At 45.4% G+C, this 27,059-nt stretch overlaps 1 protein-coding gene across 1 annotated transcript in view; it reads right to left on the bottom strand.

Annotated features, from left to right (window-relative positions):
* Window positions 1-27,059, bottom strand: part of LOC137331602 (ephrin type-A receptor 3-like) — a 245,296-nt gene that overhangs the window by 60,476 nt on the left and 157,761 nt on the right. The window contains exon 7 of the mRNA XM_067995509.1: window positions 25,111-25,219. Within this exon, the coding sequence (XP_067851610.1) occupies window positions 25,111-25,219 (109 nt within the window). The remainder of the gene's footprint in view (window positions 1-25,110; window positions 25,220-27,059) is intronic.

The following is a 27,059-nucleotide window of genomic DNA, read 5'->3' as shown; positions in this document are numbered from 1 at the left end:
GTCCACCCCAGTCCATCACCGGCATCTCCACATCATGCCTATTTAATAGCAGTTTGCAGCATTACACTAACAGGCGTACATTTAGGGTAAAACCCCATTTATACTCATGACCTAAGGATGGAGTCATGCTTTCAGTAGAGGAGGGAAGTAGAGAAAATTTGCTAGAAAAGAAAATAAATAAATTAAATACCATTTCTTCTCTGAGACCACAAAGTGATTTGCGTTAGGTCAAGATAAAAGTTAAATGATAAATGTTACATCTCCTATCACAAATATATTTTAAAAAGTCTGGAAAAGTTGGCATTTGTTAAAGTGACCACGGAGCTGTCAGATTGTCGTAAAAACACAACTAGTTCACTAATGTCCTTTAGGGAAGGAAACCTGCCAACATTCCCCAGTCTAGCCTATATGTGACTCCAGTTCCACACCAACATGGTTGGCTCTTAACTGCACTGTGAAGTGACCGAGCAAGCCATTTGGTTGTATCAAATTGCTAGAAAAAAAAGCAAGAATCAAACTGGACAGACCACGCGGCTGTGACCTGGGATATGACAAAGGCACACCCAGCCCAGTCAACCCTGCAAAGTCCTCCTCACTAACATCTGGGGTCTGATGCCAAAGTTGGCTGAGCTGTCCCACAGACTAGTCGAGTAATATCCTGACATAGTCATACTCACAGAATCATATCTATCACTCACTGTCCCAGACTCCTCCATCACCGTCTGTGGGTATGTGCTGTCCCACTGGCAGGACTGACTCATCAGAGGTGGGGATACAGTGGTGTACAGTCAGGGGAGGGGGGAGGGAGTGCCCCTGGAAGCCCTCAACAATGACTATGGATGCTGGAACAATGCTGGAAGACTGAGATTGATAGATTTTTGTTAGGTAAGGGTATCAAAGGATGTGGAGCAAATACAGGTAAACGTAGTTGAGATACAGATCAAACATGATGTAATTGAATGGGGGGACAGGCTCGAGGGGCTGAATGGCTTACTCCTGTTCCTATCTTCCTATGGGGTAAAGTGTAACAGCTGGCAAGGACAATTGCTAACAAAGGGTTTAATTGTCTGAAAGACACATCTCCTGATTATCTGCAGCCCTCAGAATTCAGCAAGAACGGCCTCAGGCAACTTCCCTGTGGTTTCAGGTTAGATTTTTTTTCGAAACGCAGCAACTGAACAAATGGAGCATGTGTTTCAAAATCTGAGCGCTTCCTCTGTTCTCCGAGGGGGAACATAATCTGAAATTAGTAATGAGTGACTTTGTGAGTTTATTCTTTTTAAACGCAGCAGAAGACGGAGAGCAGCGATTATCTGCCACGCAGTGTGCACGGTAGGGGGGGATTCACTCCAACATGTTGTCGCAGACAACTCACCTTGTGTGTGTCACTCAAAATAAAACCACAGTAAGACCCCCCGGGTGGAAGTTGAAGGTCATCTTTAGTGATGGGTATAGGAACAGTTCAGAGCTGTGGGGGTGGGGGGAGCTGGGATTGAAGCCATGATACATCCATCCACAATGAAATATTAACTGACTGAATACTGCAGTATTGTAATAATTATTTAATTTGTCTTGCTGGCGATCTATCCATTTCTCAGTTAAAGGTCAAACAGAAGGCCAGTGTTTTCTGTATTATTGTACAAAGGGAACTGGTGATCTACAAAAGTCATATTGTTTTTTATATAGAATTGTTAATCTTAATGCTGCTGCCTGCTTTACTACAGTTTGTTTTCCCCATCATAAGTGATAAGGTCATATTTACAGAGTAGCTGGCCAGCACAAAGGGGTCAGTCTTGTGGATATTATTGTGACTCTGGAGATGAATGTAACACTTAATCCTATATCTGCTTTCAGCTGCAATAGTTCAGGTAGCCAGTCCGCTATCAAGTAAAACATCATGACTTAAAATAATCCACAGAGCTGAAGTATCCAATCTCGTTCTTATTGACCCTTGGTGCACTTTATTCCATTTATAGCTTTCATGAGTCCTATAACAGAGCATCTCTTCTAAAAAAAAAAAATTGAAAGTAGAATTGTGGAAAAGTACAGAACCTTGAAAACGCATCTTAATTCATAACACCTGTCATATAAATAGCATTCATTTCCTGTTGGTCCCCTCACAGCAGGTCCCTGAATTTGGCTGGGGCACTAGGGAGTGACAGTGAGCAGAGTCATAGCTTGTTCTGAGAGTGAGCAGGGGACAATCAGAGGACAGTTGAACTGCACTGTTCTTGTGCATCTCCTTGCAAGCATTTCAAACGCAGAATTGCGTTTGAAATGCTTGCAAGGAGATGCACAAGAACAGTGCAGTTCAACTGTCCTCTGATGTCTGCTCACCTCCATGGTGTTGGCGGGGGCGGGGGGGTGAGGGAGGAGCAGGGACAGGGGTGGTGGTGTGTTGGATGGGGGAAGGGCCTAAAAAGGCATGGAATATCAACTAAAACGGCTGAGTATGATCGATTTTTGCTGCATCATTGCTGTATTTCTCCACTGAGAATAAATATATCATAATACAGTCGTGTGAGAGAGAAGGGCCATATTGTTCAAACTGCTCAGACTTAGCAAAAACAAGTCTTTTTTTTCACAATTAAAAACAAAATCACTGGGATTAAATGAGCTGTCAGTGTTCCCATAATATTGGTATTGGCGTCTGTTGTATTTGTTTTCTAAATCAGCAGTATGACTGATCGTTATTATTTTGCATGCACAATGATGAAATATAGCACATTCCATTGTTTGCATAATTTATTCATCATTTCATTTGGAATGTTTTATTAAACGCATGTTCTATAAATAATATATTCCATGGTAAACTGCGGAATAAATAGTCATTGTTATTCATGAGAAAGACCCTTTATAACTCAGTTCTCTCACTCATGCTACAAATCCATAGTTGTGTATTCAACCTCTCTGTCTATCCTGATAGATCAATATATAGACCTTTAGTCACGGGGTCCGAGTTTCTCTAGAGAGCTGGTGATACATCTCTATAACGTGCTGACAGGATTTATGAATCCCTGTGCTTTCTGACAGCTTTTCCATCCCGGTGTGATGGAAAGTTCCGTTTCCACATGCAGTTCAAACCATATAAAGTGCTAAATCACCCAGCCAAGGCAATGGTGAGGCCCTCCGTTCCTTGCCCCTGGCCTCCAATCATTGAGTACCCATTTGGGAGAATCAAACCCTCACAAGATTCCAGCCGACTACCAGACTGCCTAACTGAATTGTACGTTGCGAGTTGAAATTTTCCTTCAGTACCTGAAGAATTAATTTCGGGAGCATTTCAATCTTCAGAAGCCAAACTTAGTTGCCTTGCTCAAATCAGATCCTACTAGCAGCAAGTTATAAAGCACTATTGATCATACTGCAATGAAGCCCATGCCTTGTAATAATAACAGTGCCTATGGAATAGTGTATCCGAAAGGGGTGAAGCTGTAGTTAAGTTGAAACACAACATTTTATTCCCCCTGCCTCCCAACTTTGTTACTGGCCCAAATTGACTTTAATCTGGCTCAGGCTTTGCATCGTCTGTCCATGATTTTACTACTTCCAGTTTAGGTTAGGTTTCCTCGAGCCCACAGTGCATTCTCCTCCCCACTAACGGTAAATATTTGAGACTTCAGTGTGAGAACCTATCAATGATCTTATTGAATGGCACAGCAGGCTTGAGCGGCCACATCGCCTACTCCTGCTCCTATTTCTTTTGTTCTTATGTTCAAAACAAAAGATGCATGGGGCTGCTAGCGACTAAAAAATAATAACTTTTTGGTTCAAAATGAAAGGAGTCGTGGCCTGATTTCTAAAATCAAAAAACATTATGTGATTGAGACATAAGGTGGCTATGGAAATTTAGCCCATAAATGATAACAGGCAGCATACCTCACAAGTATTGTTTATATGTATTTATATCACATGGCATTTTTTAACTGTAGGTATAACAGGGTAGAAACATGTCCATAAAGCCATAAGAGATAGGAGCAGGAGTAGGCCGTTCGGCCCCTCAAGCCTGCTCCGCCATTCAATGAGATCATGGCTGATCTGATTTTTACCTTAACTCCACTTTCCCGCCCTTTCCCCATTTCCTTTGGCTCCCTTGCTGATCAAAAATTTGTCTAACTCAGCCTTCAATGTATTCAATGACTCAGCCTCCACAGCTTTTTGGGGTAAAGAATTCCAAAGATTCACGACCCTCTGGGAGAAGAAATTCCTCCTCATTTCCGTCTTAAACGGGTGACCGCTTATTCTGCCCCCTAGTTTTAGATTCCCCCATGAGGGATAACATCCTCTCAGCATCCACCCTATTGAGTCCCCTCAGAATCTTGAATGTTTCAATAAGATCTCCTCTCATTCTTCTAAACTCCAATGAGTATAGACCCAACCTGTTCAATCTTTCCTCATAAGACAACCCTTCCATAGCCGGAATCAACCTAGTGAACCTTCTCTGAACTGCCTCCAATGCAAGTATGTCCTTCCTTAAATAAGGGCACTAGAACTGTACGCAGTACTCCAGGTGTGTTCTCACCAGCACCCTGTACAGTTGTAGCATGACTTCCCTGCTTTTATACTCCATCCCCCTAGAAATAAAGGCCAATATTCCGTTTGCCTTCCGGATTACCTGCTGCACCTGTATGTTGACTTTTTGCGTTTCATGTACGAGGACACCCAGATCCCTCTGTACCACAGCATTCTGTAATATTTCTCCATTCAAATGATATTTTGCTTTTTTATTTTTCCTCCCAAAGTGGATGACTTCACATTTTCCCACATTATATTCCATCTGCCAAATTTTTGCCCATTCGCTTAACCTCTCAATATCCCTTTGCAGACACATCGCAACTTGCTTTTCCACCTATCTTTGTATCATCAGCAAATTTGGCCACAAGACACTCTGTTCCTTCATCCAAGTCATTGATATATATTGTAAATAGTTGAGGCCCCAGCACTGATCCCTGCGGCACCCCACTAGTTACAAATTGCCATTTTGAAAATGACCCTTTTATCCCGACTCTTCGTTTTCTGTTAGTTAGCCAATCCTCTATCCTTGTCTTGGGCAGTATTGTAAAAAAGGCCAGTATTTTATCAGCCACCCGTCATCTGCGCTGCCTGATACTCAGTTCCATTGAAGTCAATGGGATGGAATATCGAGTGGGGTGTGTAACTGTCTCCCAAATCAATACCAACCACTTTGCGTTTCTGCCCAAGATGAATTTCTACTTCAACATGTCTTTTCAAATTTTAAGTGAACCCGCACAGATTTTAAAATAGCCGCAATCTTCAGGCTTTGAAGATGTGTATTAAATCTAGATGAACCAGTTTGTGGAATGTCATGGCTCACTATCTACTCCAAACTGTGACGGAGGCCCCAATAATAACAGGGAGGTCGGATTGCAGTTGTGGGGGATTTAGTGGCCTGAAACCCGGGTTTTCCGCACACAGCCAGCCAGATTGAGAGGCTGGCTCTCGGGTGGATAGGCCTGCGGCACCAGGCCGCAGAGAGGAGGGAGGGAGGGAAGGGTCGTGGAGGACATTGGCGGGGGGGGGGGGGGGGGTGCGGGGAGAAGATCGCGGGGGGGGGGGGGGGGTGGGGGGGTGGGTAGTGTCCGATGCCAGTAGGAGGAGGCGGGGTGAGTTGGACATCAGAGGTCCGAGGTAGGGGGTCGGCCGTTGGAGGAAGTCCGATCATGGGGATGGATGCAGGTAAGCTTTTGGGGCCTGAGGGAAGCACACCTGCTCCTCCTGGCGCACAGGCAGCGCTGGAAAGGCACTTACCTGTTCCATCCAGCTCTTTTACCTCCCTTCAGTTGCCAAGGCCTGGAAAACCCAGGAGATAAATGCGAAACAGAGGTTAAATTTTAGGTAAGCAGCCTCTTCAAAATATTTTAAGGATGGACCCGCTTTTGGAGAGCCTGCCTGCCACCATTAAAAGTGGGCGCATTGTAGTCGGGTTGGGGTCAGGTTTCCGATTTTTAACCCCCCCACCCACCGCCTGTCCAGGGGTTTAAAATTACCCCCGGAAAGTCAACAGATTCACTCCGATCTCAATTAAGTCACAACGATCCCTATTCATTTCAGAATAGCAGGAGATGGTGTCTTGAGACCCACCGCGCAGGGGTGAAAGGTCGTTGGTCTGGTTCACAGGGCTATTGGTGAATCACTGAACAGAGAAGTCAGGGGGCATCTGTCCCACTTGCTGGGAACACAGAGAAAAGGACAAACAAATACTTAGGTAGTCAATCGGGTCTGGGAAGAAAGTCTGACCTAGTGAGAGGAATTTCGCTTCTCTTGCACTCAGAGCCAATCAGGATCAGAAGGCTAACCAGCAAAAGCTAAACGAGTCTGCTAGTAGGGTCAATGTGGCTTATTTATAATATTTTTCATATTCTCAAGGAGAGTCTTATAGTTAGATGAATCCAGGTGAGATTTGATTACATTTGTTATTCTGTGTGTCCACATGCTGACTGTAAAATAAAGTGTTTCAACAACTTGTATCTTGCCTTGTCTTGCTAAAGGTTTTCAGTCCGCTTATGGAAAGTTGGAGAAGTGCATGTGAGTTCACGTGTAAAAGACATGGGGCATGATTTTAGCCTGGAAAAATGGATGGATTGGGGGCGGGGGGGCAGTAACAATTGCAAAAATCTAAAACCCGCCCCCAACCCACTCATTTCCGGTTTTCATGTGGGCGGGATGAGTTACGGGCAACCAACCCGCTCTTAGGAGGCGGGTCAGGCATTAAAAGCTTTTAAGGAGGCTGTGGGTCTCCATTTTCACAGCTTTTATGATTTTAGCCCCTGGGGGCTGGGATTCCCGGACCTTCTCCTTCACACCAAGTGAGAGGAGGCGAGAAGGCCTGAAACTGCAGGCAAGTGTCTTTATCGTACAGCTTGTAGGCCCAGAGGAGCAGGAAGCTTCCCCTAGGCCCAACAAGCCTACCTGCAGTGACTCCCCCCACCGACTCCCCCCGACGATCTCCGGCCCCCCCGCCAGGATCCCCGTTTCCCCCCCCCCCCGCCAGGATCCCTGTTCCCCCCCCCCCCCGCCAGGATCCCTGTTCCCCCCCCCCCCCGCCAGGATCCCTGTTCCCCCCCCCCCCCCCCGCCAGGATCCCTGTTCCCCCCCCCCCCCCCGCCAGGATCCCTGTTCCCCCCCCCCCCGCCAGGATCCCTGTTACCCCCCCACCCCGGCCAGGAACCCTGTTCCCCCCCCCCACCGGCCAGGATCCCCGCTCCCGCCCCCCACCCCCGGCAGGATCCCCATCCCCCCCCCCCCAAGCCAGGATCTCCAGCCCACCGCCACGATCCTCGGCACCCCCCACCGCCACGATCCTCGCCCCCCCCCCACCGCCACGATCCTCGCCCCCCCCCCACTGCCACGATCCGCGGCCCCCCCCCGACCGCCACGATCCTCGCCCCCCCCCGACCGCCACGATCCCCGCCCCCCCCCCCCATCACGATCCCCGCCCCCCCCCCCCCATCACGATCCCCGCCCCCCCCCCCAATCACGATCCCGCCATCCCCCACGATCCCCGTTCCCTCCCCCCGGCCAAGATTCCCGCGCCCCCCCACCCCCGCCAGGATCCCCCCCCCACCCCCACCGCCACGATCCTCGGCACCCCCCCCACCGCCACGATCCTCGCCCCCCCCCCCCACTGCCACGATCCTCGGCCCCCCCCCGACCGCCACGATCCTCGCCCCCCCCCGACCGCCACGATCCTCGGCCCCCCCCCCCCATCCGCCACGATCCTCGGCCCCCCCCCACCGCCACGATCCCCGCCCCCCCCCATCACGATCCCCGGCCCCCCCCCCCCCCAATCACGATCCCCGCCATCCCCCACGATCCCCGTTCCCTCCCCCCGGCCAAGATTCCCGCGCCCCCCCCCCCCGCCAGGATTCCCGCGCCCCCCCACCCCCGCCAGGATCCCCCCCCCACCCCCACCGCCACGATCCCCGGCCCCCCCCCACCGCCACGATCCCCGGCCCCCCCCCCCCCGCCAGGATCCCCAGCACCCCCCCCTCCGCCAAGATCAAGATCTCCGCCCCCCCCCGGCCAGGATCCCCAACCCCCCGGGCCAGGATCCCCAGCCCCCCCCCCCCACCGCCAGGATCCCCGCCCCCCCCCACCGCCAGGATCCCCCCCACCCCCACGATCCCCGGCCCCCCCCCACCGCCACGATCCCCGGCCCCCCCCCCATCACGATCCCCGGCCCCCCCCCATCACGATCTTCGCCATCCCCCACGATCCCCGTTCCCTCCCCCCGGCCAGGATTTCCGCGCCCCCCCCCAATCACGATCCCCGGCCCCCCCCCATCACGATCTTCGCCATCCCCCACGATCCCCGTTCCCTCCCCCCGGCCAGGATTTCCGCGCCCCCCCCCCCCCACCCCCCGCCAGGATCCCCAGCACCCCCCCCCCCCGCCAAGATCAAGATCTCCGCCCCCCAGCCCCCCGGGCCAGGATCCCCAGCCCCCACCCCCCCCAACCGCCAGGATCCCCAGCAGCCCCCCCACCACCGCCAGGATCCCCAGCAGCCCCCCCACCACCGCCAGGATCCCCTGCACCCCCCCCCCCCCACCGCCAGGATCCCCGGCCCCCCCCCCCACCGCCACGATCCCCGGCCCCCCCCCCCATCACGATCTTCGCCATCCCCCACGATCCCCGTTCCCTCCCTGCGGCCAGGATTCCTGCGCCCCCCCCCCCCCCCCCCGGCCAGGATTCCCGCGCCCCCCCACCCCCGCCAGGATCCCCAGCACCCCCCCCTCCAAGATCAAGATCTCAGCCCCCCGGGCCAGGATCCCCAGCCCCCACCCCCCCCAACCGCCAGGATCCCCAGCACCCCCCCCCACCACCGCCAGGATCCCCAGCACCCCCCCCCCACCACCGCCAGGATCCCCGGCCCCCCCCCCCCACCGCCACGATCCCCGCCCCCCCCCCCACCGCCACGATCCCCGGCCCCCACCCCCACCGCCACGATCCCCGCCGCCCCCCCCCCCCCCAACCGCCACGATCCTCGGCCCCCCCCACCGCCACGATTCTCGGCCCCCCCGTCCCCCCCCCCACCACCACGATCCCCGGCCCCCCCCATCACGATCCCCGCCATCCCCCACGATCCCCAACCTCCCCCCCACCCACCCCCAAATGACTGGCATCCTCCCCCCCACCTGATGACTGACTGACAGCCCTGCCCCCAATGACTGACTGGCAGCCCCTCCCCCAATCTAACACTTAACCAATCACGTCCTCTTCCTGGCTCTTCTCCCGTCTGACTGAGAGCCAGCCTGTCAATCAGGCCAGCCTGTCGGGCGGGAAAACAACAAAACGAAAAAAAACACGACGGGAAGCCCATATTTCCGGGTTTTCCATCAGGAACTCTGCCCTCTTGCCCCCTTCCTGGCTCCGGGCTAATATCATGCCCATAATATCCAATTCAGATCACAGGGGGTCCTAGTGCGACCCGAGGGTATAACAATATCATGGAATTAGATATTGGGCAATACGGGCATATTCCTGAATATAAGACACTCAGATCAAATAGGGGACTGGCCAGCACCGACAGAATATCTAAAATAGTCCCGAAACTTGTAATGGGTCCCTTTTTATTTTACACTTATTCCCATCCCAATACTGGAAAAATGTCTTAAAATAAACTATTGATACAAATCGAACTTTTTAGTGCAAAACCAGGACGTTTAACTTTGTCATTATTCTGTTATCAATCAGAGAATAATGCTTCTTCTACATAAATACTGGAATTTGCCTTAACATTGCTTCACTCCTTATGATAATTCATCCAATCAATGGGTTGGGTAAGCATCAAGTTTTTTTGGACTCAGTTCTGGGAAGTTCAGTGCCCAAGAAATGCCACCATTAAACCTTCAGAAACAATGACACAAATCATCAGCAACAGTGTAATGCATATTCATTACCAGACTATCAAAGGACAAGTATGGTGCTCACTGCATGATCACCAATGATGCATGCATCCCCCATTTAACAAGATCATCAAGAATCAGATACATTATCATAACCAAATTGCTGACATATAGATGCTCACATTTAGACTATCAAGTAGCATGGACATGTTTGAAACATTACTAGACAACCAAGATACTCACAACTAGGAGTAGAGAACCCTTCCCTCCCCACTCCCCCAACTCGACTGCTTTAGGATTCAGATGGCCTCTCTGTATTAGATGACGTGATTAAAGTAATAAGTGAATCCGCGCTCCACCACTGGCTCAGTGTCAACTGGATGTCATCCCCCCACCTCTTACCACCAACCTCCACTAGACTACCAGATATCACAAAGGCACCATGCTTTGGCATGTACATTCAGCTACAAACACCAGATATTGTTTACCATAATGTTAGGAAATGAATGACTGGACACTGAATATGGGCAGCCACATTGAGCAAAGCAGGAAACATGGGAACTCAAATGTGGTTATGTCCATGTGTGCCATCATTTCTTAAAAGGAAAGATGGGGCCTACGCCCAAAGTAGTTTGAAACAGGCCAGGTTCAAGGATTTATAAAAAATCTCTAACGGTTAGGTTTGAGATGTTTAATTATAAATTTGGTTCAGCTCTTTCCTCTTCTCATTTATTAGTTCAATTTTTAACTACATTAGTACCTGTTTTTTTTTAAAAAGGCTTTAAATGGTGGTGTGTCTTGGCTAAAATGATTTTCTACATTAACAGAAGACAGTATACAGTGGAACTTCCATTATTGCCATATTAGAAGCCCATTCTGGATAATGGAAATTGATGGATAATTAAGAGTCCCCAAATTTTAGTTGTGCAAGCACTTTACAGCAATACCCTAGGCATTGAACGAAGGCATGTACAATACAAATCACAAAAGAAATGTTAAGTAGCTCCTGCAACGTTTTCTCCTGTAAAATGTTTTTTGGCATATAACCAGACGAGGGAATAATTGGAATGCATGCAAATAATTTCTTTGTTATTGGCCTGCAGTACTTTTAAATGTATATAAATGGTTCTCTGTCTTTAATGTGCATGAAACAGCTGTGAAAGTGTGATTTGTACTGGATTATATGGTACCACATATTGAAAGGAAGATTATTGAGTTTTAGTGGGAAGGGACGTCAGTTTGGTCAACCAGATCAGCAGAATGAACATCTGAGATCAATTTGGTGACAGATGCTGCAGTCAGATTAGTCACTAGTGTTAGCTAAGCGAAGATTAATATGGTGGATATGGTTGGTTAGGTAAACGTATCTTGCCTTATGGTTTCCTTTATTGGAATAGACAGTTGTAATGATATTGCAGGTAAACCCTACCAAGAGTAGCCTGTAACCATGGTGTTTTACAATCAGAAGCCTGCAAACAGTGGTTTGAAAGTAGTAAGATCAACCGTTTTAGACTTGCAATTTTTTTATGTATAGCATCTTTCATGTCCTCAGAACGTCCCAAAATGCTTTATAGCCAATGAAGTACTTTTGAAATGCAGTCACTGGTGTAATGTAGGGAAATGAGGCAGCCAATTTGCACACATCAAGGTTCCACAAACAGCAATGAGATAGTGACCAGATCATTTGCCTTAGGTGTTGGTTGAGGGATAAATGTAGGCCAGGATACCGGAGAGATTTTACTGTTTTACTTTAAAGGATATTAATCCTTTCAGAATGATACTGGAGAATTATTGGACATTGAGTTTTATTCCTCTGTCAATGAAAATATTACCTCACTAAACATAACCCTTAAAATAGGCCAATATCTTTTGGAAGATCCTACAGTTTAACTGCAATATTTGTATGTGCGCGCATAGTGTGTTTGTGCCTTTTGCACATATTCATGAAAAAACTGCATAGAGGCTGCAAGCTGTGGATGTTGGATCTTTTATGCGTTGTGCTTCTCTGCACTCTATAATGGGATTTAACCTATTCTCTCCGGCTATATATTTAAGCAAAACTTGTAGCAGCTAGACAGGATGTAGCCATCCCAGAAGATTTTTAATGCATTTTATGGCATAAGTATAAGTCACATTAAAAATTGAACAGCTTCCTCGATTGCAGGTTTTTAAACTTGCTGTGCTTGATGTGCATAAATGATGGTTAAATGAGCTGAAACTTAAATTTTAAGACGCAAAGAAGAAATACACTGGTATGGGTTCGATGTTTCCATGGGCCCCAATTGTTTACACTGATTTATGCCCATTTTAAATTCGGGCGTATTCTAATGAGATTGGGAGGATACTTGGGCATAACTTGACATCTGCAAAATGGGCACGACATTGGGCGCATTTTTGGGTCCAACTTCCGGGTTGCGCCCAAGATGGAAACTCCAGGCCCCAATGTTTCCAATACGTTTCTCAGACTAATGTAGGAAGGTTAGAAATCTGTGGACATTTGTTTTTGAATACGTCATGCAATAGAAAACTGAACCTACTTTCAAAACTGCCAAGGATATTCAGCATCTGCAGGATTAATACAATCTATTATTGGGACTCTGATAAACAATTAAAAACATTGGTAGAAAGCTGACAAAATGAAATTTAATATGCCCTTCTCTAATTCTTCAGCACTGATTCCTAATGCCGTTTCACGTGGCGCAAAGGGGCAAATAAAGATGGGACGATATTCATTGGATTCATGGGAGATCTAAAGAGATGAGCCCCTGAACAATGTACATTAGATGCACAGTTTCACTTATTCTTGTGCTAAAGTTGCAATTCTGAAGATCGATAACAAGCAATGTAATATACCGTTTATGAAAAAATATATGTTTAGTGATTTTCCTTATAGTCCATCATTTGCCAACAAGCAACATTATCTGGCTGCAAGGAAACTTTTATGTTCCTCTATAGTCAACACAACTCTGTAGTACGTCTCCAGGACTGCAATCAGCCACCAGAAGATTAAAATTGAACGGAGTTCAGCAAATGAAGAATTGAGTTTGAAGTACGAGGGGCATTGGGGTTTATTACTGAACCACTGATTGGGAATACATTTCTAAGGGACCCATTAAATGTTGTAGAGTGTTTTGTGCATATCTACTTCTATTTGACCCAAACAAAAATGTCCTGTGTAGATTCCAAATAGCTATGATCAGCACTGATTGTTATGAAATAACTTCAATTGTTGCTTGAGGTTGATGAGCCCATTGATAAATTTGACTTGATCATTGTTGCTCTCATCTTGCTCAGTGAGGAACTGCACCTTTAGTTCAAGACCACCAACCATGGGTAACATTTTAATGTTGGCTTGTCTCAGTATTTATCTCCTATTTTTTTTCTCTCTCTCTCTTCATCCCCCTCTCTCTCTTCATCCCCCTCTCTCTCTTCATCCCCCTCTCTCTCTTCATCCCCCTCTCTCTCTTCATCCCCCTCTCTTTCTGCCTGTCTAGCCTCATCTAATGAACATTGTAGGACAGTCCAGTCAGTTAGAGCTGCTGTCTGTTTGACTCACATGTTGCAAAAACAAATAAGCAATTTCTGGAAAGGAAATTCAGGAATTCTCTCTCTTCCCAATGACGTGGCCATTGGAAAATCACCATTGTATTTTTACCTGTAGCCAGCATTCCAATGACGGCAATTTTACAATCTTAGTTCCAAGCAAAGGTTGTATGTAAATAAATTCTCACTTGGACTAGTTTTTTTGAATTAAGGTTGCTGTAAGAGGCACATTTGTATGGTATAACAGTCATACATGAGAAATGGAACATCACCCTGTCTACTGTAGGGCAGCATGCATTGCCCTTAAGGAAAAAAAAATCATGATAAATCGTGTGATTACTTGCCATCTGTTCTGTTTAATGACTGCCAGATCAACAGAAGCATTTGATTCTGCAATGTCACTGATGTCATATTCTGAGCCAGGGTTCCGAATTAGCATCTGTTGCTGTGATTTGATCTTACTGACTGTGAAGATCATGGGTGAGTGGAAAAGTGTCCGTGGAACCTGGATTTGAGTCCAAGGATGACATGTTGAGCTCCTCTCTATGATGAACTTCATCACAGCAATAAAACTGCCCATAAAATTTAGTATTGATAATTGTTTTGGTGATGCCAGAAGGCTCGAGTGCGTAGGACTTGGGAACAGCACAGTCATGCAGCGGGACTTGGATCACATATCTATCATTCTTCATTATTTGGAATTTTTGGGTCCTCTCACAGTTCATACAATTGGAACATTTTCTTCAAGGTGAAAGAACAATGCAACCAGCAACAGCACAAAGGAGCTTAGGTGTCAAAAAATAGCTATAAAATGACTGTCATCAGCAAAATATTGAGCATACATTATTGGAGGGGGAAACATGTCACACTAATTTACAAGTTGTAAGGCAGACTTTCTACAAAATTCACTCATGAGCTTCTTACACAGTACTACATAGCATTTACAGCACAGAAACAGACCATTTGGCCCAGCAGGTCTATGCCGGTGTTTATGTTCCACACGAACCTCCTCCCAACTTGCATCATCTCACCCAATCAACATATCCTTCTAGTCCTTTCTCCCTCATGTACTTATCTAGCTTCCCCCTTAAATGCATCTATCTATCCTATTCGCCTCAACTACTAAATGTGGTAGCAAGTTCCATGTTCTAAGCACTCTCTGAGTAAAGAAGTTTATCCTGAATTCCGTATTGGATTTATTGGTGACTATCTTATATTTATGGCCCCTAGTTTTGGATTCCCCCACAGGTGGACCCATCTTCTCTACATCTACCCGATCAAACCCCTTCATAATTTTAAAGACCTGTATCCATTCACCTCTCAGCCATCTCTTTTCTAAGAAAGGGGCCCCAACTTGATCAGTCTTTCCTGATAGTTACAACCTCTCAGTTCTGGTATCATCCTTGTAAATCTTTTTTGCACCTTCTCCAGTGCCTCTATATCCTTTTTGTAATAAGGTGACCAGAACTGTGCACAGTACTCCAAGTGTGGTCCAACCAAGGTTCTATATAAGTTTAACATAACTTCTCTGCTTTTGAATTCTATACTGCTAGACATGAACGCCAGTGCTTTGTCTGAATTTTTTATGGCCTTGTTAACCTGCGTTGTCACTTTTAATGATTTGTGAATCTGTACCTTTAGATCCCTTTGCTCCGCTACCTCATTTAGACTCTTATTTTCCAAGGAGTAGGTGGTCTCCTTAATCCACCAACCAAAATGCACCACCTTGCACTTATCTATATTGAAATTAATTTGCCATTTACACACCCCTCTAAGGGTACGGTAGCATAGTGGTTATGTTACTGGACTAGTAATCCAGAGGCCTGGACAAATAATCCAGAGTCATGAGTTCAAATCCCACCATGGCAGCTGGGGAATTTAAATTCAATTAATTAAATTCAATTAATTAAATAAAATCTGGAATTAAAATACAAGTATCAGTAATGGTGGCCATGAAACTACTGGATTGTTGGAAAAACCCATCTGGTTCACTAATGTCATTTAGGGAAGGAAACCTGCCGTTCTTACCTGGTCTGGCCTATATGTGACTCCAGACCCACAGCAATGTAGTTGATTCTTAATTGCCCTCTGAAAGGGCCGAGCAAGCCACTCAGTTGTAAAATCTCGCTTAAAAAAAGTCACAATGATAAAACCGGATAGACCACCCGGCATCGGACCACTAGGCACCGGATACGACAAAGGCAAACCAAGCCCAGTCGACCCTGCAAAGTCCTCCTCACTAACATCTGGGGACTTGTGCCAAAATTGGGAGAGCTGTCCCACAGACGAGTCGAGCAACAGCCTGACATAGCCATACTCACAGAATCATACCTTTCAGCCAATGTCCCAGACTCTTCCATCACCATCCCTGGGTATGTCCTGTTCCACCGGCAGGACAGACCGACCAGAGGTGGCGGTACAGTGATATACAGTCAGGAGGGAGTGGCGCTGGGAGTCCTCAACATTTACTCTGGACCTCATGAAATCTCATGGCATCAGGTCAAACATGGGCAAGGAAACCTCCTGCTGATTACCACCTACCACCCTCCCTCAGCTGATGAATCAGTCCTCCTCCATGTTGAACACCACTTGGAGGAAGCATTAAGGGTAGCAAGGGCACAGAATGTACTCTGGGTGGGGGACTTCAATGTCCATCACCAAGAGTGACTCGGTTGCACCACTACTGGCCGAGTCCTGAAGGACATAACTGCCAGACTGGGCCTGCGGCAGGTGGTGAACGAACCAACACGAGGGGAAAATCTTACTTGACCTCGTCCTCACCAATCTACCTGTCGCAAATGCATCTGTCCATGACAGTATTGGTAGGAGTGACCACCGCACAGCCCTCGTGGAGACAAAGTCCCATCTTCGCACGGAGGACACCATCCAACGTGTTGTGTGGCACTACCATCGTGCTAAATGGGATAGATTCAGAACAGATCTAGCAGCTCAAAACTGGGCATCCATGAGGCGCTGTGGGCCATCACCAGCAGCAGAATTGTATTCCCGCACAATCTGTAACCTCATGGCCTGGCATATTCCTCACTCTACCATTACCAACAAGCTAGGGGATCAACCCTGGTTTAATGAGGAGTGCAGAAGAGCATGCCAGGAACAGCACTAGGTGTACCTAAAAATGAGGTGCCAACCTGGTGAAGCTACAACTCAGGACTACATGCGTGCTAAACAGCGGAAGCAACATGCTATTGACAGAGCTAAGCGATTCCACAACCAACGGATCAGATCAAAGCTCTGCAGTCCTGCCACATCCAGTCCTGAATGGTGGTGGACAATTAAACAACTAACGGGAGGAGGAGGCTCTGCAAATATCCCCATCCTCAATGACGGCAGAGTCCAGCACGTGAGTGCAAAAGACAAGGCTGAAGCATTTGCAACCATCTTCAGTCAGAAGTGCTGAGTAAATGATCCATCTCAGCCTCCTTCCGATATCCCCACCATCACAGAAGCCGGTCTTCAGCCAATTCGATTCACTCCACGTGATATTAAGAAACGGCTGAGTGCACTGGATACAGCAAAGGCTATGGGTCCCGACAACATCCCAGCTGTAGTGCTGAAGACTTGTGCTCCAGAACTAGCTGCGCCTCTAGCCAACCTGTTCCAGTACAGTTACAACACTGGCATCTACCCGACAATGTGGAAAATTGCCCAGGTATGTCCTGTCCACAAAAAGCAGAACAAATCCAATCCGGCCAATTACCGCCCCATCAGTCTACTCTCAATCATCAGCAAAGTGATGGAAGGTGTCGTCGACAGTGCCATCAAGTGGCACTTACTCACCAATAACCTGCTCATCGATGCTCAGTTTGGGTTCCGCCAGGACCACTCGGCTCCAGACCTCATTACAGCGTTGGTCCAAACATGGACAAAAGAGCTGAATTCCAGAGGTGAGTAAAATTGAAGTCAATGGGAATCGGGGAAAACTCTCCAGTGGCTGAAGTCATACTTAGCACAAAGGAAGATGGTAGTGCTTGTTGGAGGCCAATCATCTCAGCCCCAGGACATTGCTGCAGGAGTTCCTCAGGGCAGTGTCCTAGGCCCAACCATCTTCAGCTGCTTCATCAATGACCTTCCCTCCATCATAAGGTCAGAAATGGGGATGTTCGTTGATGATTGCACAGTGTTCAGTTCCATTCGCAACCCCTCAAATAATGAAGCAGTCCGAGCCCGCATGCAGCAAGACCTGGACAACATCCAGGCTTGGGCTGATAAGTGGCAAGTAACATTCGCGCCAGACAAGTGCCAGGCAATGACCATCTCCAACAAGGGAGGGTCTAACCACCTCCCCTTGACATTCAACGGCATTACCATCGCCGAATCCCCCACCATCAACATCCTGGGGGTCACCACTGACCGGAAACTTAACTGGACCAGCCACATAAATACTGTGTGGTTACAAGAGCAGGTCAGAGGCTGGGTATTCTGAGGCGAGTGACTCACCTCCTGACTCCCCAAAGCCTTTCCATCATCTACAAGGCACAAGTCAGGAGTATGATGGAATACTCTCCACTTGCCTGGATGAGTGCAGCTCCAACAACACTCAAGAAGCTCGACACCATCCGGGACAAAGCAGCCCGCTTGATTGGCACCCCATCCACCAACCTAAACATTCACTCCCTTCACCACCGGCGCACTGTGGCTGCAGTGTGTACCATCCACAGGATGCACTGCAACAATTCGCCAAGACTTCTTCGACAGCACCTCCCAAACCCGCGACCTCTACCACCTAGAAGGACAAGAGCAGCAAGCACATGGGAACAACACTACCTGCACGTTCCCTTCCAAGTCACACACCATCCCGACTTGGAAATATATCGCCGTTCCTTCATTGTCGCTGGGTCAAAATCCTGGAACTCCCTTCCTAACAGCACTGTGGGAGAACCTTCACCACACGGACTGCAGCGGTTCAAGAAGGCGGCTCACCACCACCTTCTCAAGGGCAGTTAGGGATGGACAATAATTCAGCGACGCCCACATCCCATGAACGAATAAGAAAAAATGTTTATTAATGTCTTCATGTATTTTGTCGCAGTCTCACTCATTATTAAATATACTCCCCAATTTGGTGTCATCTGCAAATTTTGATATTGTACTTCTGATACCCGAGTTCAAATTATTTATGTAAATGGTGAACGACAGTAGTCCCAGCACCGATCCCTGTGGAACACCACTTCCCACTTTCCACCACTCTGAGTAACTGCCTTTAACCCCTACTCTCTTTTTGTTTTATTGCCAGTTTCCTATCCATTCTGCTACTTGTCCTCTGACTCCACATGCTCTGACCTTAGCCCTGAGTCTATTATGCAATACTTTTTCAAAGGCCTTTTCAAAATCCAAGTATATTCTATCCACTGCATTACCCTTGACTACTCTTTATTTTACTTCTTCAAAGGATCCAATAAGGTTGGTCAAGCATGACCTTCCCTTTTGAAATCCGTGCTGACTATTCTTTATTATATTTTTGGTTTCTAGATGTTTTTCTATTATACTTTGAGTAAAGATTCCATTATCTTTCCTACCACCGACATTAAGCTAACTGGTCTATAGTTCCCTGGACTTGTTCCATCTCCCTTTTTAAATATAGGGTCTTGCCAGCTTCTTTGATTTTACATCACCCTTTAAACATCTCACCTTCAGACTCCTTAATGTGTGGAGTGGTTTCAATGTGCTTGTCTAGTTGCCACATTTTACCATAATAACTTGATTAAAACGTAGATATATGAACAGAAAGAATAGCACTGCCTCAACTCAGTGTATTCAGTATCACAAAATATAGTTGGTACAAACAAGTGAAGCAAAGTGTAAATTAACTCAACAATATATCCTTGTTAAAATATTTTGATCTAAATCATATTATGAAATTGCATGCTGCATTTCACTGCAGCTGTAATGGTGATAGGTATCAGCCATATTAATTCTTATCTCACCTCTGGTGGTCCAGTGCCAATTTGCATCCAATCCTTGGCAGTTTAGTGACAATGTAGCCCTTGTTTTAATTGCAAACTGCACAATGGACTGACTTGGGGCCTATGGAAGCTGAAGACTAAAGTTAATTAAAGACAGACCTGGGAAGGGAACTAAGATAACAATATTCCACTCTAAACCACAAGGGATTGAAGAATGGACCAACAAGGATGGAACTTTTTGCACAGTTACTTTTTAGGTGCTGATAGAACTCATGGGTTCTCATAATGATTCATCAATTATTTGCAGTGTATCATGTTATACAAGTCCAGAAAGGTACCAGATTTCATCCTTGGTCTGTGCTAAGCTCAGTGATCACAGCTGAGCAGCAGTGGGTAGCTACAGGTAAGCTGAGCATATTCAAGATGGAAAGGGGAGGGAAGTGGGGGAGTTGGACCAAGTATTTGCATAGCAAGTGAAAGATGGATCGGATTCAGATCGTTTGACTTCTGTGGTTGAACGGCCCTTGACAGTCATTGTCCATATTCAAACGAGATGAAAGAGCAGTTAGACAAGTTACTGATGTAGTGCTTCCAAATCATAGGGACTCAAACCCTGCGGACGTTGCTGCCTTTGCTAAATGAGAAGGAAGTATGGAGACAAAAAGTAGGAAAAAAAACCTCCCTTCAGAATCCTGGGTATTTCATATAATTATTGTGATTTACAAGCTTACGTTGAAGTACTCATCATCTATTCATCCACAAGTCCAATTATCAAGATAAAGCCGACTTTGACACTTAATGCGATATTCTCTTTAACAAAACTCCAGTAGCAGAAAATATGATTAGTATGCTTGTCACAGGTGCCCTGAAGCACTTGTTCTGTGAATGATATCATTTAGACAACAATGCCATTTGATGGTAGGCGGTGGGGGGGAGGGCATTGGCAGAATGTAAATCCAATGATTTTAGAGTGAACAGGTAAGAAGATTCTGATTGGTTTCAGTTTGACGGTGTGCTGCTTTCAATCCCTCACTGGCCAGTAGGAATCTGTATTCTTGAGAAGTATGTGTGGGGGTGCATTCATATTCCGCAGTGGTTAAGGGAGACTTGTACTCCAGCTGTCTGTCATCAGATAATAAGCGTTTACTGGTTTCAAAGCTCTCATGATTGTTAATGTTACTCAAATCCATTGAAAAGTCACAGCCTCGTAATGCCCTGCTGGTAAATGGGCTCCATATTGTATACATTTTACATATATATGTGAAAGAGATTGTCAGGAGTATATATGCATATTGCATGTAAAAATCTCAAACAATTGTTAAAATGATGCATAAATTTGACTAACTCTTGAAAACACCCTTCACACTGAAGATGCAGCTGTACACCTTCACTGGAACTTTGAAAAGCTCCCCATAATAATATGTAATTTATAGAGTCATAATGGCTTCCTATAGAGGCTAATTAACACCTTCCATATCTGGCACCTCTCCAGGAGAGTCTAATTATCTTTGTTAAGGGCTGCTTGCTCTACTTTGGATTCGGTGCATCTCCTGTGATGCTGATGAGCTAAGGTATTAAGACCACTCAAATCTCCTTTGCTGATCCAGCTCCAGACTTTGTTGTACACAGTTCTGATTAATTGGAACTGGGTTAATCAATAAAAGTGCCTTGCACCCTGATTGACTGTTTACTGTACCACATCAATTGCAGCATTAAGATTTGATGTATTTTTTTTTCATTAAGGAGGTGTTAGTCAACTATTTTTGTTAACATGAAGCGGTATTATGAAACCTCAAATCAATTGAACACTTAATTGTGCTATTCATCTCTATGTAAAGGGAGCAAAGCAAGAAGAAGGGAACAAGAATGTTTTGCCTGTAACCTAAGGAATCACTGTTGTATCTTCTGAAACACCAAGACCTTCACTGCAGTAAACAAACGGTAATGAAGATTGATCTCTGATGGTCTGAGATTTGTTGCTCTAAATCTTAAAAAGTGAAACTCATTTCCAAAATAGAAATTGTGCTCAAAGTGAGACATGACTGCATGTGACAATAATTATTCATGGACCGAGAAAAGAAAACCCTTCATCTTTGTTCCATGAACCAAAGCGTACAATTGCCCTATAAAGACTAAAATTCCATTGCAATTTTAAACACATATGTGTGATCAAGGATCTTCTACAAAAACGGCTTCAACAAAATACTTAAAAGTATAATTGACTAGGGATGATTGCAAATTCAGACAGACTGAGTAAATCGTACACTTGGCTGCTTTGATAAGGTCAGACTGGGATATGAACAATGATGTGGAAACGTGGGGACTGAGACACTTTTTTTGCCAGTTTATCAGTGGGCTGGAGGAGGAAATAAAGACTTGAGATTTCATCTGAGTGAAGAGGAGGTTGGTTGGCTGCTTATTCCTTGTGTTCCTAATTAGAATTAGATGTACAGACAATGATTGGAAAAACAATGATTGAATATATTGGGGTAGATCTTCATCTTTAGTGTCAGGGTGTTAAACGTTGCCTGGAAGTGTGGGGTGGTTTGGGTCGCAGGTTCTTAATAGAACCTGCCTGATTTCCCTTCCTTTCAAATGAATGGATCTGTAGCAGACACACCATGCTCCCTACCCAATATTCCTCTCTGCACTCCACCCAAGTGATGCATAATGCTGCATCAGTGAAGATGAAGATGAACCCCATAGTGTTGTGCTTCTTTGAACCCATATATTTTTCGTAGCTTGCTTTGGAGTAGGGGGCGGGGTAGCAAGTACCTTTCTACAGTGGACCATAAAGCTTCCTTTACTTTGTTTCGTTGATGACCCTTAACTCCATACATCCACCCTCTTCTGTACCAGTGAGGCAGTTCCATTTCCCAGCTCTCCTTTGGCCTTTCTGAATGAAATTCCCAGGAACTGATTTCAGACTGCTCAGGCTTTTAGATGAAACTCTTACAGTCATGAGACAGAGGAGCCTGTCATACAAGCAGTCCTCACCAGGTATGAGCCTATGTCTTAGTGCTGGAAGGATAGTGTGATACCCCAGTGAACTACTCAGTTCACATTTTTGTGAATTTTGTATTTATTGAGGAGTAGGAGAACGGGAAGATGGAACGTTTTTCATCTTTAAATGCAGCAACAGCTTAAATTCCCTTCAAAAAGTTTCAGCATAAGCCAAATGAAGTTAAATACTCCTATTCTGGCTCATCATTGTGCTATTAACATTACCATCAAGTGAGGCAAAGCACCCCATTTCTTTTTAATTCATTCTGGGGATGTGTGCATCGCTGTCAAGGCCGGCATTTATTGCCCATTCCTAGTTGCACCTGAGAATGTGGTGGTGAGCAGCCTTCTTGAACCATTGCAGTCTGTGTTCTGAAGGTGCTCCTACATTGCTGTTAGGTACTCCCAATTAGTTTTGAATTATGGGTATTTTTTTCTGTGGTGCCATCCATTTAGGGCCTTGACCTAATAACCATCAAAAAGAAGAGCTAATCATCCTTACTGGTTTAGATGCAGGTAAAGGATAAAGTTCTAAGACATTACATGATCCCTTCCTCCGCCACCTCCCTCCCCCCCCACCAGCAAAGAGACGAGACTTTGATTCATTCTATTTTACTAAGACTTAAGTCAGGTCCCATAGCCAAAAATGCCATACCCCACTTCTCCATTGATGGAGAAAGTGATGTGGGGGGAGAGGGAGGAGGGAAGGGGATACGGGGATGAAGAGAGTAGAGGAACTTTCATTCGAGATGAAAGAACTTGTTCTACCTCATATGTTGCATTTCTTGTTCTGATACAGAATGCTCCCACATTCCTTAAATAACTAGAAAGGAGTTAGCAGTCTAATATTTTAACAGCTATGATTTATATGTTCAAAACACAGCCAGGTTACAGCTAAGGCATTTGTTGTAACAATGAAAAATGGAATGTAAACATACGCATTTTTACTCGTTTTTTTCTGAAGGAGTGAGAAGCTTGATGCAAGCTGTCAAATGAATGAACTTTTTTTTCAAATTATAGAGCAGCAGGGCCTCAGGATGAAATGGAAATTGCAGAAACATTACAATGAAAAGCAGCAAAAACAGAAAATGATAATGAAATCTCAGCAACATTGCTAGCGTTGTTTATGGTATCTACATATACCTCAGGGAAGAAAATCTATGTAATTGGGGGAAAAAACAGCCCTGTTTGAAAAATCCTGAACTTTCTGGAATTTGCTAATTGTGTTTTTTAATATATATCTGGAATATGGGATATATATTTTGGAAATGGAAAGTGCGGTGACCTGTATCAAATCTGACTAAGTGAAGGGTTAAGCTAAAGTCTATATCGCACGCTTCATTCCGCTTAACCATGCAAGGTCCTGTCAATACTGATAGGGCTTTCTGCTCCAAAGACATTTGTTATTACCGGGTATACTGATGGAACATGACTGCTGGATTTAATTTAAATACAAAATGAAAAAGAAAATGGCATCTGTAAAGTAACTGATTATAATAGGTATTAGACTTAAATAATGAAAAAGCACACTATCCCCACGGTCACACATCAAATGCCTCAGGGTCTCTGACTCGTTAAGTTTTCATTTTAATATCAGCAGTGGGAATATTTAGCTCAATTGCAAGGTAAACCAGAGTGTGGGCGAGGTGACGTTCTAGGAGCCTTTTACCAAATGACAGGTAACGACATGCCAGGGTGAGAATAGGCAAGAATCAATCTGGTTAGAGCAAGAAACCATTTTGGGGGAAACATCACCAGGAAACTGTCCCCAAATGGACAGCAAATTGCACATTATTTAAAATAGAAGAGGTACTGTGTTAGGTTGCTGCACCACAAGAAAAAACTCTGTGTAAAAGGTCTTTTTTATGCTGTTGAGGCTGAGTAGATGAACAGACTAAGATTGAATCATGGAGATGAATACATATTCAATAGGCAGTTTTGCTCAGTATGTTTCAGTATCTGGAAGTTTTTGATACTTTCCTTTGAGAATAAACGGGTAGGATTCCATGATAGACTATACATGGGCTGTGGAAAGAATGCACTTGATGGCCAAATGGCCTTTTCACTTTCCATGCTTTTTAACACCTTTCATATCTGGAAAGCATCTTCTTTCCTGTCCCATCTGCCTCCGTCCACTGAAAGGAAGTGTTGGCATCTGCCATTTTATGTTGGCACTGGCAACTGCTACACTTTAGAGTTTGGCAGCTTTAATTGTGAACATCCCTCAATCCAGAGTCAGTTGGACAACCTTAATAACTCTTCTGAATTACTGAGCCAAGTGCGTCTCTGTTTTGTCCTGCTCTTTTTCTTCTATTTTTCCTATTAGCAATTCATACATTAGCTGTCCCTGTGATTCTCAAAAGATATATCTATAGAATCTGATCTATCTTTGGGCTACTGGTCTCAACGCCTCTCTTGTTTTGTCCCAGTAAGTTGTGCGCTTGATAGTTATCATGCACTGCACTCATCAAACTCACTCCTTCCACAGACCATGTAGAGTCTACCCTGTGATGGTCTCCCACCCATTTAATCACTTGAGGTAAAGCTTTAAATAGATGCTCTCTGATACCCAAATTAATATTTATACAGTTCCATCCACAAACAATCTCCCTGCCCCAGCACTAACAGTGCTTGGTTCAAGTGTGTGAGCATAGATTGAGAGACATTAACAGGTTATTCCATCACGGGGACATTACCGCCTGTTAAATCCACATTTCAAAAGCACTGGACATAAAGAACAAAGAATAAACTGAACAAGAAATGAATTTCATTTACCTTCCACTAACGACAAAGCAGGTAACAAGGAAGACCAGGAGGACTATCCCACCTGCAACAGATACTGCCATGATGGTGGGTTGGTTTGGATCGCCAATAGCTAGCATATCTAAAAAAGGAAGGAAAAGTAGCTATTGATTTGTGTGGTGTGTTCACTGAAGTAGGAGAATGACATACATAACAAAATAATATAAATATTACAGGCTTGAAGGCCTATGTTGTCCTTTCACCTGCTTAATGCCTCATGTGTCAGCATACTGCTATGATCAGGTTACCGTGGAGCATTGATGTTCTGACACCATTTACCACGTGTTGTGTACGAAGTGCAGGAGACAACCTGAATTGTTCCATAAGTTTCAATAGTGCCAGAGAAGCTCCAAACATTTCAGTGATGATGGTGCCCACCACCCCATCCTTCCCACAATTTTTCTCTTCTCTCTCTCTGAAAGCAGTGACTCCTGCTGGTGTACTCACATCCCTCTGGTATCTGGCCCAAGGATGTGGGCATTGCCTACAAGCACCAGCAGGCTATTCTAGTGATGGCCCTACCTGATCCTGTGATGTCCATACATCCGCGTTCCTCATCAGAGTCCTCTGGATAGTGATCAGACACTGGTAACCTCTATGAGGCCTATGAAAATGGTGTTTGTCGTGTACTGAAGGACATTTCTTCCCTCCAAACCCTTTTTTTTATTTGTTTCCTCAGAGAAAAAAATCACACATTGCCAAAATCACAAATTGGGCCAAAGTCTCATTTCCCAAACAGAATCTCCATTGGCCCAATCAAGCCCAGTAGAGATTTCTTCTTTTGATTTTGGCATTTCTGGATTTTTAAGACCATTCAGTTGATTCAGTAAACTCTCTGTAGAGTCAAGTGATATGCATACACACACAAATATTCATTCCTTGCAAGGCACAGATCATTTTGTTAAATACTTTTCCGTTGGCAGCCTGTGATTAACTCTATAGTGATTAAATCAAAGGAAGTGCTGGCCCGATAGAACTGGTCGGTGAAAGCTTTAAAAATGAGTCAAGATTTATTGAACATTCGTGAACTTCATTCTTTTTAACAGCTGTGTAACTCGCAGTTCTGTTATAAAAACACTTAGCCTCCAGGAGTGAATGCTGTTTTCACTGCCCAAACAAGTGATAATTCCCTCTAGTTGAAAATAAAAAGGCAATAATCTACTCGAGTGAATAATCATTATCCCTTTACTATCACCGACCACGCACAGTGTCTCAGAACGAACATTTCAACATGGTTTCTGCTCTCAGTAATTTACACTCTCACGATGTCTATTCAATGTCAGTGAGTTTAGGACACTTTCCCCCTCAGTTATTAGAAGGATGTTTTTATGATTCTCTATACTTGTGCATTAAGGGCCTTTTACACTCTTTACAGAGCACTATTCCTGGTGACAAGTCTTAATAGGCCAGTCATATCAGACAGTTTAAGGTGATGTAAAGTGGTACTGCAGTGTAATTCAGCTGTGAAGTCCTTCAAAGTGCACTAAAGCCAGAGGTATAAATCTGCCTACAATAGGTTTATTGTGGGAGCACCTTCAACATACAGACTGCAGCGATTCAAGAAGGTGGCTCATCACCACCTTCTCATGTGCAACTAGGGATGGGCAATAAATGCTAGCCTTGCAAGGGACACCCACATCCTGAGACTGAATACAAAAAAAAGGTAGGCTCACTCACACCAAATGTGTTTCACACAAGGTGGGTTATAGCGATGGCTTGATGTGAGGCAAATTAAAAAAGTTCCCAAGTAGTTAAATGATTTAAGTTTAATTTTCAGTACACGAGTCCGGTACCTGTAGCATGTCTGGCTCCTTCGATTTACAATTTTCATCTCGCTACTGTCCCATTTACGCTTAAAAATGGGGTGGCGGTGGGACCAAAATCAAACGGCAGGTAGTCACGTCAACTTACCGCAGCATTGT

The sequence above is a fragment of the Heptranchias perlo genome, chromosome 13 (assembly GCF_035084215.1).
Source record: "Heptranchias perlo isolate sHepPer1 chromosome 13, sHepPer1.hap1, whole genome shotgun sequence".
In the NCBI taxonomy this organism is placed as follows: Eukaryota; Metazoa; Chordata; class Chondrichthyes; order Hexanchiformes; family Hexanchidae; genus Heptranchias; species Heptranchias perlo.
The sequence above is the reverse complement of the archived record's forward strand: the minus strand, read 5'-3'. Positions and strand labels throughout refer to the sequence as shown.